This window comes from Eretmochelys imbricata, chromosome 2, assembly GCF_965152235.1.
Source record: "Eretmochelys imbricata isolate rEreImb1 chromosome 2, rEreImb1.hap1, whole genome shotgun sequence".
Taxonomy (NCBI): Eukaryota; Metazoa; Chordata; order Testudines; family Cheloniidae; genus Eretmochelys; species Eretmochelys imbricata.
This window is the reverse complement of record NC_135573.1, coordinates 187,289,342-187,305,324: the sequence shown is the minus strand read 5'-3', so window position 1 is coordinate 187,305,324 and position 15,983 is coordinate 187,289,342. Positions and strand designations below refer to the sequence as shown.

Below are 15,983 nucleotides of genomic sequence, written 5' to 3'. Positions count from 1 at the left end.
TGTAACCCAAATTCTGACTTATGCCTAATTACTTGTAACCACTTAAAAAAAATCTTTCTGCAGTTAATAAACTTGTCTGATTTAAACCAGTGTTTTGAAACTTCCATTTGATTTAACAGGGTTTGTGCATATCCTTTTCTATTACTAAAATGAAACTATGAGCTTGTATTGTCCAAAAGGAAAGAGCTGGGCAGTACAAGATACACATTTCTAGGAACAAATCCAGAACTGTGAATTTGCTATTGTAATGCTGTACTATAATTCAGAAGTGGCTGGCTAAAGCACTCATAATACAGCTGGGAGGCTGTGTGTGAACAGACCAGGCATGATTGTTCTCAGTGTAAAAAGTACCCCAGGTTGGAGAATTAAAGGGACACAGCTGTTCAACAGTCCAGATTGTTCCTTGGGGAATGTCACATGGCTTTCAGGTTTATTAATAATTCTTTACAATCTAGCTGCATCCATGCCTACTGTAGATGTGGGCTTAGACTGGAAAATCTGTGCTTTGTACCCAACAAGTAAATGCACTGCCCCCCAAATGAAACCAGTTATACCAGTAAAAACAGGATCCTCCTGCCCAAGCAATAGCCAATGTAATTCAGCACTGTTATTCAGGTACAGAATGCAGCTCCCTGACCCTACTTATTAGCCTCACACCTGCAGGATCATATCTGATGTAGACTGGTGGAAGGGGGTTACACCAGAGCTGCACCAATCCAACATTTAGAAAGTCAAGCCCTTGAGGATGAGATAACTAGCAAACAGCCATTATGAGTATTTGGTATAGCTCTTCAGCTCCCACAAACGGCACTTACTAGTCAGTCAGTTCCTGTTAATCCTAATGTTTGTAATGGAAGCTTAAACCAGTACAAAAATTGGGGGGTGGGGGGGTGATATTTGGTGGGGAGCTAGGATGCTGGAGAAGAGAAGTCATTTAATGCCCTCAGCTTTGGCAACTGTTTTATAATTTCCTGATTCAGCAAATCTTAGGTACTTATTCAGATGTTATCCATGCCCTTCCCCCAAAGGAACTGATCTTTGCATATTTCAGTAATAGGAAACATTTAATTTTTTTCTATTAACAGATATGGCCCAGAGATGGAAGTCCCTTTAATTTAGTGTCAATGGAAACTAGAAGGCCAGTTTAATAAAAACAGCTTATGAATTGTTTCAAACAAAATAGAATGAGCTTTTTGATAGAAAAGTTACCTACACTAACTTTCTGAAATAACCACTATCCCATATAGGAAACTGAACTCCAAGGGCACAGCTGTGGCAGAAGTCATCTCAAAACATTTTCCCTCCGTTTGGGAGAAGGGGAAGAGACAAGACCCTATGCATTTTTTAACTTTTTTTGGTGCTCAAGATAATGGCAGTGTGTAATAGAAAACCTAGATTTGAAGTACAATAGCCAAGTTCCTTTAGGAAATCAGTACTGCTTGCAAAAGTCCTCTTGACTGTAAGACTAGCATTTCAGAATTTACTGATTATCTTAAGAGTTTAACAGAGTGAAGATCCAGTTCTTAATTGTACAATCTACCAACAACTGTATGAATAAAATTGGCATTCAAATGCACCAACTCAGAAGAGATCGTAAAGTCCTAATTTATCTTACGTCTGACTTTAATTAGCTAACACTTCATTATGCAGACCTCACTTTAGTTGGTATTCAGTAAACTAAATTTGCCACAGCTGTTTTATCACATTAAATCAGGACTGTTGCCTAACTAAGCATTCCAAATACTCAAAGAAAAATACGAAGACACTATTTTTAAGCTGCAACACACATGGTTTTAATACAACAAAAACATTAAAGTCAGGTGAAAAGTAATAAACTCAACAATCAGCACTAAAACATTTCCATTGGAAATGTGTTAAAATTCACAAAGGTCTTCATTACCATCTTACTGCAATTTTTTTATGTGTTTCTAGTCTATACACCACATGTTTTCTGTAATCATGCAAATGTGAATAAAACTTTAAACGCTTAGGTAAGTGGGAAGTCCATTTACTGCAAAGACTCATTTCACAGTTTAGCCAGCTTGAGTACGAACAAAAACTGCAGATTTCTTCATGTGATTATACACATTTTAAAAACCATGAACTTTCAGCTGTTCCTCCTTGACAATGCCAACCTGCAAAAGGGAAACACATTTCAGTAAAGCTTCTGTGCTGTGGAATGGCCATAACATTACATCAAGAGAGGAGATCTAGCAGTCATTAGGAATGACAAGGGACTCCATGTGCATCAACAGGTAGAATATAGGATTCATGGCTGTTTTCCAGGTTCCAGAGTCAAATGTTAGAGAATTCTCTCCTGAAGTTTGCCCCTCAAAATTATACGCCTTGAAATTTTTATTTAGGAACCTGGTCACTAGAAACAACATAGAACATCTCATTCCTTTAGTCTTTTCCACTTATCCTTCTGATCTAAACTGCTTTAAAAAACTCCAGCTGATAACACATGCCTCCAAACAGCAGCTACAGCTGAGTATTCTTATGACAAGACAAAAGATTAGCTATCTTCCCCCACCACACAGCACCTGTTCAGTATCAGTTATATTTGTCAGACATATGTTCATCTTTTACAACAAGAGGCAAAACTCAACTTCCCCCCCAAAGAATGGGAATTGTTAATTCAATAGACTCCTAGAAGAGGTTTATCACCCCGATTATCAAAATACTGCACAAAATCTAAATAATATACAATCACAAAAATAGCAAAAAAGATTAAGTACATCAGAAGCAGGAAGCCTGCTAAACCACCAGTGGGGATGATCGAGATGCTAAAGGAGCACTCAAGGATGATAAGGCCATTGTGGAGAAACTAAATAATTCTTTGCATTGGTCTTCACAGCTGAAGATAAGAGGGAGATTCTCAAACCTGAGCCATTCTTTTTAGGTGACAAATCTGAGGAACTGTCCCAGATGGAGGTGTCATTACAGGAGGTTTTAGAACTGATAAACTAAACAGCAATAAGTCACCAGGACCAGATGGTATTCATCTAATAGTTCTGAAGAAATTCAAATGTGAAATTGCAGAAGTACTAACCGTAGTCTGTAACCTATCATTTAAATCAGCTTCTGTACCAAATGACTGGAGGATAGCTAATGTGAAGTCAATTTTTAAAAAGGGCTCCAAAGGTGATCCTGGCAATTACAGGCCAGTAAGCCTGACTTCAGTACTGGGCAAGCTGGTTGAAACTATAGCAAAAAACCAAAATTGTCATACACAGATGAACATAATTTGTTGGGGAAGAGTCAACATGGTTTTTGTAAAGGGAAATCATGCCTCACCAATCTACTAGAATTCTTTGAGGGGGTCAACAAGCACGTGGACAAGGGGGATCCAGTGGATATAGTGTACTTAGATTTTCAGAAAGACATTGACAAGGCCCCCACCAATGGCTCTTAAGCAAAGAAAGCTGTCACAGGATAAGAAGGAAAGTTCTCTCATGGATTGGTAACTGGTTAAAAGATAGGAAACAAAGTGTTGGAATAAATGGTCAGTTTTTAGAATGGAGAGAGGTAAATAGTGGTGTCTCCCAAGGCTCTGTACTGGGCCTAGTCCTAGTCAACATATTCATAAATGATCTGGAAGAACGGGTAAACAGCGAGGTGGCAAAATTTGCAGATGATACAAAACTACTCAAGATAGTTAAGTCCCAGGCAGATTGCAAAGAGCTCCAAAAGGATCTCACAAAACTGGGTGAATTAGGCAACAAAATGGCAAACAAAATACAGTGTTGATAAGTGTAAAGTAATGTACACTGGAAAACAATCTCAACTATACATACATAAAATGATGGAATCTAAATTGGCTGTTACCACTCAAGATCTTGGAGTCATTGTGGATAGTTCTCTGAAAACATCCACTCAATGTGCAGCAGCAGTCAAAAAAGCTAACAGGATGTTGGGAATCATTAAGAAAGAGATAGAGGCAATATATTTTCCATCTTATTATCTATGTAAATCCATGGCACGCCCACGTCTTGAATACTGCATGCAGATGTGGTTGCTCCATCTCAAAAGAGATATATTGGAATTGGAAAAGGTTCCGAAAAGGGCAACAAAAATGATTAGGGGTATAGAACAGCTGCCATGTGAAGAGAGATTAATAAGATTGGGACTTTTCAGCTTGGAAAAGAGATGACTAAGGGTAGATATAATTGAAGTCTATAAAATCATGACTGGTGTGGAAAAAGTAAACAAGCAAGTGTTATTCACTCCTTCTCATAACACAAGAACTAGGGGGTCACCAAATGAAAATAGGCAGCAGGGTTAAAAAACAAGCAAAAGTAGTATTTTTTCCACACAACACAGTCAGTCAGTCAGTCTGGTGAACTCTTTGCCAGACCTGGTGAAGGCCAAGATTATAACAGGGTTCAAATAAAGACCTAGATAAATTCATGGAGGATAGGTCCATCAATGGCTATTAGCCAGGTTTGGCAGGGATGGTGCCCCTAGCTTTTGTCTGCCAGATGCTGGGAAGGGGCAACAGGGGGATGGATCACTTGATTACCTGTTTTGTTCATTCCTTCTGGGGCACCTGGCACTGGCCACTGCCGGAAGACAGGATACTGGGCTAGATGGACCTTTGGTCCTACCCAGTATGGCCATTCTTATGTACTGCAAGCATCTGGTTTTGTTCTTTCAGGTCAGTGTATTAAAAGCTGTATTAAAGGTTCAAAAACTGGTTAAATGTAAAGAAATAAATTAATATCATACCTTTAACAATTAAGGTCTTTATCAGTTTCAGAGAGACCACTGCTAGTGGTCTGTCTCTAGTCACTCACCTCCAAGAGGAATTGGCAAATGTTCTTTCTTTGGTCACCTTGAAGCTGGATAACTTCACCGTACTCAGGATGCTCAATCACAGTACCATTACAAGCAAATTTCTAGAAAAACATTCATATTGTAAGACATCTCATGTAAACTGTAATGAAGCTTACTATGCTTTACAGTGTACTTTCACAACAGAAGCTGCGCAAGATAAATATTGAAGGTTACAAATAAGTTGCTTATCTATCAAGAAAAGGATGGAGAGAGACAAACATGGTTAAAACTACACTGATTAAACACACTATGGAAGCTAGTTGGTGACACCAGGACAGCAGCATTACAGACAAAAAAACTGTAAACTAGCAAGCTGCATCCACTCCCCCCCCCCCCCCATCCCACCACACCCAAACACCACACTTAAAAGCAAAAGATGGAAAGTTAAGCACAGGAATGTCACATTTAAGATTTGCCTGTCCAATTTGCCACTAGTTTCCATGTTTCTTAAGAGTTTCACTGGAAACAAGACTCATTGCAAATCAAAAATTGCAGTATCATGAAGTTAAAAGCAACACTCATGTAATTGATTTATATCTGCCAAATAAACAAAAATGACAGACACTTGTGGAAATTTACTACACTACTTAGCACAAGTTTTAAGAGACTAACATTTGTAAAAAAAAAATGTTAATTTCAAGAATATTGCATTGTCCCTTGAACAAAGGTCATCATTTAATACACAGTTTTGACAAACTGTTCCCTTCTGGCTTTTAGCCAAATGTGAAAAAGAAGACGACATGCAGCAAAAAGTAGAAGTAAAATACTCAGTTTTCAGAAATTGTCCTTACGTTCCTATTTCCACATCAAGCTAGCAGCTTTACCTTTTTGAAGGCTTTCACAAGTTTTTTTTTGTCATAATCATCTGCAATTCCCTGAACAGTAGTTAATGTCTTCCTGCCGTTTCGTTGCTGGATCCTTATATGAATGTAATCCTCAGTCCCTGCCGGGAGTAAGTCGTCACCCTTAGTTGCATCAGCAAAGGGGTCTGCAGAGAAAAAGGCAATTTACTACATACAAAGCATTTTTTATGAGAAAAAGATAAATCGATACAGCTAGTGGAGAATTTTCCAGTTATACAGAATGACCTTTGGAAGAGTCTTGTTTAACAGGGGAAAAAAACATTCTTTTATCCTAAACAGAACTAACATTATAATAGCTCTAGCTAACTCACTGTAATGTTTTCACCAACTTATACATGTGCTTTCTCTTCAAAATCCCCTCAAAGGTTAAACAGATGACATAGCCCAAAACTACTGTTTACACTTGTTAAATCATAAACACTGAAATTCAAGAACTGTCACATCAAAATTTCACTTCACACAGAGCCCCATCACCTTAAGGGCGTGTCAACTAATATTTCTGCTGAAAAATTTCCCTACCAGTGAGGAGTACTAGTTCCAGAGAGTCACCGTAATTTTAATCACCATATGTAACAGTGCTAAGAGAAGGTCTTCAAGACATGGTGACAAACATCGGCAGATACCAGGGACTGCATACACAGTGCCCTCTACAACTGGTACCAAGTTTCAGGCAAAAAGCCAATACAATTCATTTTAGCCTTGTCTACACAACAGCACCCTTCAGACCCCTCCAGTCTTCAACTGTATTGAAGCATGGGGAAGAAGAGCCAAGTGTTTTTAGAAGGGAATAAAGAAGAAAAAAAATGGCTTCCTGTGGCCCTTCAACTAGTTTGAGGTATTCCTTACCCTCTAAACAAATGGTATTTAAATACAGTTGTGCTGGAAATGGCCCACCTTGATTATCATACATATTGTAAGGAGAGTGATCACTTCACATAAGCTATTACCAGCAGGAGAGCGGGGTGGGGGGAGAGAAAACCTTCTGTAGTGATAAACACCCATTTTTTTCATGATTTGTGTGTATAAAAACAAACATCTTCTATATTTTCCACAGTATGCATCTGATGAAGTGAGCTGTAGCTCACGAAAGCTTATGCTCAAATAAACTGGTTAGTCTCTAAGGTGCCACAAGTACTCCTTTTCTTTTTGGTATTTAAATACCTTTTCTAACCAATTTAGATTAGACCTGCATGTTTCCCACACAACTCCTTCACCTGTTACATAGCATTCTTCAGCTAAAGTAGATAATGACCTTTAGGTCAAGATTTTCAAAAGTTACTAGTGATTTGGGTTAATTTAATGCATCCCATTTTCAGAAGGTGTATATAACTCAGCACTTTTGGAAATTCAGGCCATTTTAAGGTGTCAAATTTAGCATAGAAAATTTGAGGTCCAAAAATGACTAGTCACATTTGAAAATCTTCATTTAAGCATCTACCTATGCAACTCCACTACTTCCCAGAAGCAGAAACAAACCTCCAAGAGAAGGAACACTCAGGCCTAACAGCGCCAGCAAACTAGCTTGGCAGCAGGCAAGGCACAAACCTGGCCTACAGAAGCAACTAAAGTGGGGAGAGCATGGAAGAGGGATCCAGTGGCTCAGGACAGAAAGCATCCAGAGGAGCAGGCACAACTCTGGCCTGTCAATAGCTGCAAGGAAGGAGAGGCAAGTTGATTCCACTTCCTCCACACCTCTGTTAAAGAATCCAGGGTTTCTGAATCACAGATGAATCCCTAGAGTCTATAACTTATTAAAAGAGTAAGTGGGAGCGGGCATGGGAAGGGTTTAAATTCTGGGGCAACCTGACCAAACAGGAATTTCAGTCAGTGTGGATATAAGGAAAGAGGGGACCAAGAAAGGAAAATCCCTTGCCAAAGGGGATAAGATTCTGGACAGGGGGAAGGCCAATTCTTACTCACAAGATGGGCTCCCCTGGCAGGTCAGTCCCTAGGATTTGGGACTCTCTCTTCTCCCCCCGCCCCAGGCAGCATAGTACCAGTACCTGGGATGCCTTCCATAAGGATTAACAGTTCTTAACCATGCAAAAAGGAGGCTCCATAATCCACGGAAGTCAATACCTGAAGTGGGCTTTAAGGTAGGGCAGTCACTGGAATTTGGGAACCAGAGATTTTCCCCCACAGTGGGTGGCCGACGACAGAAAAGATAATCCCATGGCAGATTAATTGCCAGTGCCTGGGCAGATCCAGTCCCAGAGGGTCTATACAGTGGATTGGGGGGGGGGGGGGAGTGAAGTGACGCTATCACGCCTCGGGGGAGGGGGAGGCGCTGCACAGCAGCTGAGGGGGCAGCCTAGGCACTGCCAGAGAAGCAGAGATCCTAGAGGGCAGGCTGGGGGGGGGGGGGGGAGGAAGGGAGGGATACCCCCAGAGCAGTACCCCTTACCAAGAGGAACAAGGATAATGGACTGAATGGGGACGGCCCCCGCTCCGCTCCCCTCAGGCTGTTCCCCACTGCAAGGCAAAGCCCATCCACCCGGGATAGCGGATGGGGGCGGCAGCAGGTCAGGGAGCCCTTGTCAGAGGCTGGGACACTGGCACCTCCGCGGCGACGGGGGAGGGGCAGGGATCGCTTACGGGAGGCTGGGGGAGCCTGGCGGGGGGCGGCGGGGTGCCAGGGTTGGCTCCGCGCTGGCGAGTCGCCGGGCAGGAACCCCCCGAGGCGGGGAGGGGCGGGGGTCCCGGCAGGCGCTTACCGAAGGATTGGAGGTTCTGGATAGTGGACATGCGATTCAGTGGCGGGGCGCTGAGCAGGGAGAAGGCCGCGGCTGGGTGCGCCCGGATCACGTCTCACTGGCTCTGCAAGGAGAAGAGGAGGGGGGAAAAAACAAACCGCAAGTCCGGGGCGGCGGCGGCAGGGAGCCGGGGCGGCAGGCGCGGAGGCAGCAGCGACTGCTTCTCTCACAAAATGGCCGCCCGCTCTTATGCCCGGCCCTTGCCCCAGCCGCGGACACGTGACCTCCGTCGGCTCGGAGCATCCTGGGGAATGGAGTCCTCCCAAGCGGGCAGCAAGCGGCCGCAAAACGGCGGGAAACTACAGTGCCCAGCATGCCCCGCGCCGTCACGGCCAGCTTCTCCTCTTCTTCCCCACCCCCTCCTCCTCCTCCTCCTCCAGTGGCGGTGTGTCTGTCTCTGCCCAGAGCCCGCTCCCGAAAGCGTCGCCTCGTCGGGGACGCTGCAAACGGCGGGCCGGGAGACAACGACACCCCCAGGGAGCAGATAGCGCACAGCGTTCGCTCTGTGTGCGTGCGCGCGCGACCGACCCCTCCTGCCGGGGCACGGCCACGGAGTGACACGCTCTGTGTGTGTTTGTGTGCGTGACGCCCCGCAGCCCCCCCCCCCTTCCCCCTTCCGGGGGGGCACGGGGCTGGGCGCGACTGCCCGGCCCATATCGCGCTGTGTGCCTCCCGAGGCCCCGCCGAGGCGCTCTGCGCCTGGCCGGAGAGTCTCGGCCCGTCTCCCTCCCCTCCCCTGCCCTGCCCTGCCCCGCCCCGCCCCGCCCCGGGGTGAGGCTCTGCGCGGTGGCTCCCCTCCCGGGCAAGAGCTTCCGCAGAGCGCTCTCCGTGCCCCGTATTCACCCCGGACCAGACATCGGGCAGTAGGCTGTGCGTCTGGTACGCCTCCCTCCGCCAGGCAGCCAGTACTGTGCTATATACTTCGCGTATTATCCGTCCCCCGACCTTAGGGGCTAAACATTATGACACACACCCCGTACGTTGTTTCCTTCACCACTCCTGGGAGATAGATACAATGCCACATACACTGCTTCTTCTACACCTTTTGCATGTCTGGGAATAGGTACTGTGCAGGATACTCTGCATCGGTTCCTCCTCCCCCACCTCCCATTGGAGAATAAATACTGCAAAATATACACTCCGACGGAATATATAGCACAGACTATATGCTGCTTATTTTACACCTCCAACCCTAATTCTGTGCAACAGTGCTATATTGGCATGACCACACTTGTACAATTAAGGCTGGGTTCCCTTTGTCACTTCTTGGTTTTAGGAAAAAGAATCTAGTGCATCTACCCCAATTTAAGATCAGAATCTGTGGTTAAACTTTTCAATTTCTGAGGATTTGCAAGTAAATCTGTTGTTTATCTTATGAACCAAAGTTAACTAAAAATAGGTCCTTTAGGAAAAACTTCTGAGTTTGGCTCACCTTTTTTGGACAATACTCGCTAACCAATGCTTCCTTTGTTATCCTCCAGATTTTCCAAATAGCTAATTTATTGTAAACCACTGCCCAATGAAGAAGTCAGGTTACAATTAAGCTTAGTGATTAACGATTGTTGTGTCTAATTTTCCCTTTTTTACCTTACAATAAGACTGAAGCCAAACCGCCCTCAGGGAAAATGCTTCCCTCTCCCCTCACCCCCTCCCCAGTTCTGTAGTACATTGAATCAAAAACTGAAAGGAAATAATCTATGTTGTGGGCCCTGTCAGGATGAGTAGCAGGAGTTGCTAGGTGAGAGGAGCTACAAGCTAAAGCGCTCTTCAGCCTTTGTTGCAGCTCTGTGGTTTCGACAGAGGCTACTCCACTTTTCAGAAGCAATAGCATAGATGGCTTGACAGACTCTTACTCTTTCCATCCCAGGATTGCAGGCACAGTTGTGCTGGAATTAGGGAGATAAAGACAGACCTACCCGTGCCCTCACAATTATTCTCCCCTTACCTCCCTTGTAGTGTGACCAAGGACTACTGTATGAACAAAGATGGCAACCTTGATGGGCTTAAGCAGAGAAGTAGAGTGTGAGCTCCTCCCCAGAAGCCCCTCACTTTACAAAGGTCTTCTTACAACATATCCTGGTCCACTCTTGGTAACTGGAGAACCAAGACCTCCACAAATTCAACTCAACACTACATCCCCACCTTACTGTCTGCCTGATACTGTGCCTACATTAACACTTCCTGTCCACTCACACCATAGGCAACATTGAGAGAGGACATCCGTTCCCCACCACCCTTGTTATCTACCCCTTCATATCCTTCTTCACTTGTAAAAAACACTAAAACAAAACACCCACAGCAATTCCATTAGGAAATCGTTCATTTGAAAGGGATTAAGGTTGGTTAAGTGTGACATCCCCCCAAAGTGCAAGCCACAGAAGCAAGGAAATGCCAAGTTATGTGATACCTTTACATGTACCCTCACATCCATCGAGTAGGTTTACACTGCTAGTCACAGATTCCACAGCCTTCACAAGGAATTTTCTTCTGATTCCAACAGATAAAACACACTTCTCAAAACCTATTAAATCTCCTTCACAGCTATATAATGCAAAACTTTAATCCCAACTTCAGCAGCATTAGCAAATATTCAGCATTGACAAATGTGCATGTTAAGTGAGCATGTTTTATGTATTTGTGGTGGAAGCACAAGGCCAATACACCCGTTGCACATTGCCGGAGCACAGCGTGCTCCAGCTACAGCCCATTGCACACTCTGGTTGTGGGACTGAATTGGCTATGCCATCTGTACATCATCTCACCAGCTGGGGAATCCCTCATGCCAAGAGAATTTTAACATGCTTAGAGCAGTTTTAAGGTTGCTTTGTGCTGGAGTAGCACAAAATAGTCTTATTCAAGGTCTGGATCTGGCCCTGTTTCTCTCATGTCATACACATATTCAAACCATATAAAAACACCAAATATTAATATTTCTCGTCAAGATGTCAGGCCCACACACTGATTACTGTTGCTCCCAGGTCCTGTTGTCTCCAGCACCATCCTGGTTTTAATGGAGTGATATGAACTGGGACATTCCTGGGCCCCCAAATATTTAAGGGCCATGCAAAATGTGCCAATGTTTCAGTGAGACTTCCTCATGGTGTTGAAATGGCATAATGTGTCCCCACAGAAGTTCTCTATCCCCTGTGATTATGTTTCCATACAAATGTAATGACAAAGTCCGAGACTGCATTGTGGAATTCTGATGCAATGTGACAACCATCCAGTAAAATTGCCAGTGTCTGTCTCCATGTGATAATCTTTCAATGCCATGTAATGATGCTTCACTAAAATGTCACATTGCATTGTGACATGCTGCCTACACACCAGCATGAAGTCCTAATATTCATTTAGTGCCACCCAACAACCTCTCAAAGGTGACAGACCTACTTCTATTTGCGCTGGTCATACCAGGTATGTGTGCCATGATGTTCCAAAGAAGTTCATCAGATAAAATTGTACATATGTTGGAATTGAAGATTAGCAGAGAAGGGGTTAATATAGCTTTTAAAGCTAAGTACTAGCAGGAGATATTTTGATACCACAAGTGTCACCTCCTACTTCATTGTTACACACCCAAGGTGGGTGTTAATCACAACCACAGGTTCTATTAAGTTTTACTATTTAAACAACAGATGGTCTATTATGGGCAAATTAATTATATAATTGCATGATTAATGTATAACCTAACAACTAAGGTGCAGTACAAGAACATCATTTCTAATTATCCTGCTCATAACTTCATCCTTTTTAAATATAATACTTGGAAGATCTGGTTAAACAATTAGTTGGAATGAATAGCAATTAGTGATGCCTGTGCTTGCATTTTACTGCACCTTTGTTAAGCTGTCATGTTTCACATGAATAATAAAACACTATGGCAGGATCAAGAACTATTGTTAAATCTTGGGACTTACTATCATGTATGAAATTCATCCCTATGCAGAGGACCAGCACAAGCACCAAGCAGAGGGCTAAATATCACCCCCACCTTCATAAGTACACATTTCCTTATAGAGCAGTGAGTAACCCATGCAGATAGGGAAAATCTTGTATATTTTTTCCCTTCAAGAGAATTACTGTACCCCAAGCTCTTAAAGCAAATATAATTGAAAAGCTTTCTGATATGAAAGAACCAGTATTCCAGCTAGGAGAAGCTATATCTTCGCCCTGATACTTATCACTATCTGTATGTTTGTTCAACGATCTTACTATCACTAGCCTGAAAATAATTCAAAGAGTTCCAATCAAGGCAAAATCTTTATCACATTGAAAACAAAATTACTGTAATTTGGTTTACTTCTCTATTATTTGTATATCAGGAGTCAGAGGCTAGTTTGGGTTTTCTTCTTTTCGTTTCGTTTTGTTTTTTTTTTAATTTGGTTGGTAGCTAAACTGTTCATTCTTTTTTTAAAACATAAAATTCAAGGCATATTGTAAAGCATGCATTGTTATTGATTCATGACAATTTTTGAGATTTCAAATTTTGTCCCAATTTGTGACAGATTTTTTTAAAAAAAAAATCTCAAAAATTCTCATGAATCTATTATTGAGTTCAAAGTTGAAGCTAACGTGACCCAAAGTTTGGGGTGGAGAGTGACATTTATGTTGTAGTTGGGGCCATTATAAAGACAGTGCTGAGCTGTGAAATTCAAATCTAGATCTAAACTTCCCAGATCACAACACAAGCTTCCGATAGGACAGCTCACCAACTTCCATGACTCTTTCTGGTTTTGCACTTCGCCCACACTGTATCTCTCACTGGACCTATGGGGAAATGGAAAATCCAATTTAATGGCTGTACATCAGAACCTGTGATGCATTTGTTTCTCTCCCTGGTATTTACTCTGGAGGGAAACATAGAGGTCTTAATCAGAGAACACTTTTGTAGGGTTTCACTATTTGTAAAAAGTTGTGTGTAAGTGCATGCCTGCTGCCATATGCACACACATAGACACCAATCGTACTGGATATTTGGATATGGGAGATAAATTATGTTGGTTAAATTCTGATAGACATAACGTACAAACCATTTAATTTAATAGATCCTGATCCTGCAATTCTTATTCTTGGGAATAGTCCTTAGGCACCCAAGATTCCCTTTTCAGTTGTAGGACTATTCATTTGATAAAAGATTACTCGTGTGTAAGAACATCGCAAGCCAGTCCTACATTGTGTGCCACCAGAGCTTGCCAAACTCTTATGCTGCCAGTCTTCTGTGAAAAAACATGGAAACTCAGCCAAAGACAACAAATATTGCTTGAACTAATGACCGTTATTGTTATTTAAAGAGAATTTTGTGGGAGTTAAAACTCCCAGACTGAGTCCCAAAGGGTAAAATCCTCTAATAAAGCCAGAGGTTAGATGCAGCAGAGGTAGTAGCACTGAAAACTTCAACACAAAGCTCTACCACTCAGGATCTATTTTGAGGAGTTTTGAATGAAGCACTGTGTAGGCATTGTGCTGGCCTGGTGTACAGGGGTGAATTTCACCCTAAAAGCAGAATGTGGCTCTTATGGTCCAAGTTCCCAGCAGGCTATCAAGTGCCGCACTTCAAGCGTCCTTCAGACCACTGCCATGCAGCTCCTGCCTTCTGTCTTGGAACTGCTCCAGGGAGCCTCCTGCTTGCTATGCAGAGCAAGGGGGGAGAAGGCATTATATCAGGGTGTCCCTCTCCCCCCCAGCCCTGTACCCCGTCTCTGCAGAGTGGGGAAGGGAATGCGACAGGGCTCAGGAGTGGGATGGAGGGAGCTTGCTGGTGGCTGCTGCTGCGTCTGCTTTGAGTGCAAATCTACTTAAAAGGGCAAGGTACAGCAGCAAATCATAGGGCTGAAAACAAACAGTAGCGCTCAGGATTTTAGCAAGTCTCCACCATTTGGGGGGCGTTTTGCCATCATCTGAAATTCTGCACTTTAATTAAAACAGTCCCTGAGTTTCTATCTTTTTCCATTACGAATATAGAGTCATAACACTGAAAATTGATGTGTAAACATTAGAATGACAGTAACCTCCATAGAGCTGCCTCTGGTGGAGAGAGAGAGAAGGCTAGGTCCTCTGCAGAATAAGAAAAAAAAGGGCCTCTTTCAGTGAGGAATGCAGTCTGGGAGATGTGTTCCCCCTCCCTGGATCCATGTTGCCCGGGACTGGAGCAATGGCCTGACTTTTCTGTCGGCGTGCAGTTCCATGTCAGAGCTGTCAGCCAGCACTCCACACTTTGAGCGTACAGATACTTAAAGTTTTAGTCCCCTGACTATAACTCAGAATGGGAGGAAGCCGCTCCACTTCTCCCAGAATTCAAGGGGATGCTGTATATACACACTTCTTCCTAAATATCATCCTCCTGTGCCTGTGTATACACACTGGGGCTTTAAAGAAAAGCACCATATAGCATGAGAGTTAGCAATATTGATTATCTGAAGGATGCCCAGGGCAGCTGCAGTCCACTGGGGGAGTCCTGCCAGGTTGTGAATGTACTTAAAAGGGCAATGCATATATCAATCACTCATACACACCGTCTTTCACACTCACCTCCGAACACATATTTGTATTATTGTTGTTGTTATTTCTTGGTACTTCCTGCAATGCACATATAGTCTCTGTAATTTTATTTTTTTCAAAGTGCTAGTATTTGAGTTTTTTGACTGGTCTATACATGTCATAATTTTTATTTCTCTCTTATCCTTTAATATAATTCTTTGAGTAGTGAGTTCTAAAATGCCTAATCTATCCTGGCTGAAGTAATTATCCCTATGGTAACTTTTAAAAAAATATATATTAGATCTAGGTTTTTGTTTCTACTGGTGGCACATTACCTCAGTAATTTGGTGCACATAACAAAATTCATTCTGCACATGGATGGAAAACATTAGAGGGAATGGTGCTTGTGGTATAAAATATGCTTGTTATTAGTTTTTATTATTAAAACAGCGCCTAGAGACCACAACCATGACGTTGTGCTGGACACTGTTATGGGCACACAGGAAAGGACAATTCCTGCACCTGCCCAAAATTTTCTTTTGCAATATTTGGCACATTTATCTTATTTTATTGCTTGCCTTTACATCTACAGGTTCCAGCTGTGATTGGAACCCCCATGTAACAACATACTGTGTGGAAGGCTGACTTGCAAGATTTCCATCCAGGAGTGGAAATGCTGGAAATCTCACAAGAAATTTTGTTCTTGTAAGATGTCCAGTTTGATTTTGCAGAGTTGGGTGTTTTGAACAGTTTAATTAAGCTTCAGATAACCCATTCAAACTTCTGGATTCTTAGGGCTTGTCTACACTACCACTTTTATGACAAAAAACACCTCCCTCCCCCAAGCAACGTAAGTTACACCAACAGGAGCACCAGTGTGGGCAGTGTTATGTCAGTGCTGGCGGGAGAAGCTCTTCCGCCAACATAGCTACCACCACTCGTGGAAGTGGTTTGATTATGTTGATGGGAGAGCTGTCTCCTGTTGGCATAGAGTAGCTATGTGAGCTGCATTGGTACAGCTGTGCTGCTGTAAACTTGCTAGTTTAGACATGGC

General features: G+C 43.0%; 1 protein-coding gene across 3 annotated transcripts; it reads right to left on the bottom strand.

Moving 5' to 3' along the window:
• Positions 1-1,768: 1,768 nt before the first annotated feature.
• On the bottom strand, positions 1,769-8,692 carry EIF1B (eukaryotic translation initiation factor 1B). Of its 3 annotated transcripts, none has more exons than XR_013345308.1 (5): positions 8,414-8,692; positions 5,661-5,824; positions 4,797-4,898; positions 4,523-4,693; positions 1,769-2,135 (listed from the first exon to the last, which is right to left on the bottom strand). XR_013345308.1 is itself a non-coding variant. In XM_077811123.1 (4 exons), exons 1-4 carry the CDS (start codon positions 8,442-8,444, stop codon positions 2,091-2,093), a joined length of 342 nt encoding a protein of 113 aa, XP_077667249.1. In that variant the 5' UTR covers positions 8,445-8,678; the 3' UTR covers positions 1,769-2,090. The 3 variants fall into 3 exon arrangements, 1 of the variants encoding a protein (XP_077667249.1); XR_013345307.1 differs by having other exon boundaries at positions 4,523-4,673; positions 8,414-8,687; XM_077811123.1 differs by lacking the exon at positions 4,523-4,693 and having other exon boundaries at positions 8,414-8,678.
• Positions 8,693-15,983: the final 7,291 nt, after the last annotated feature.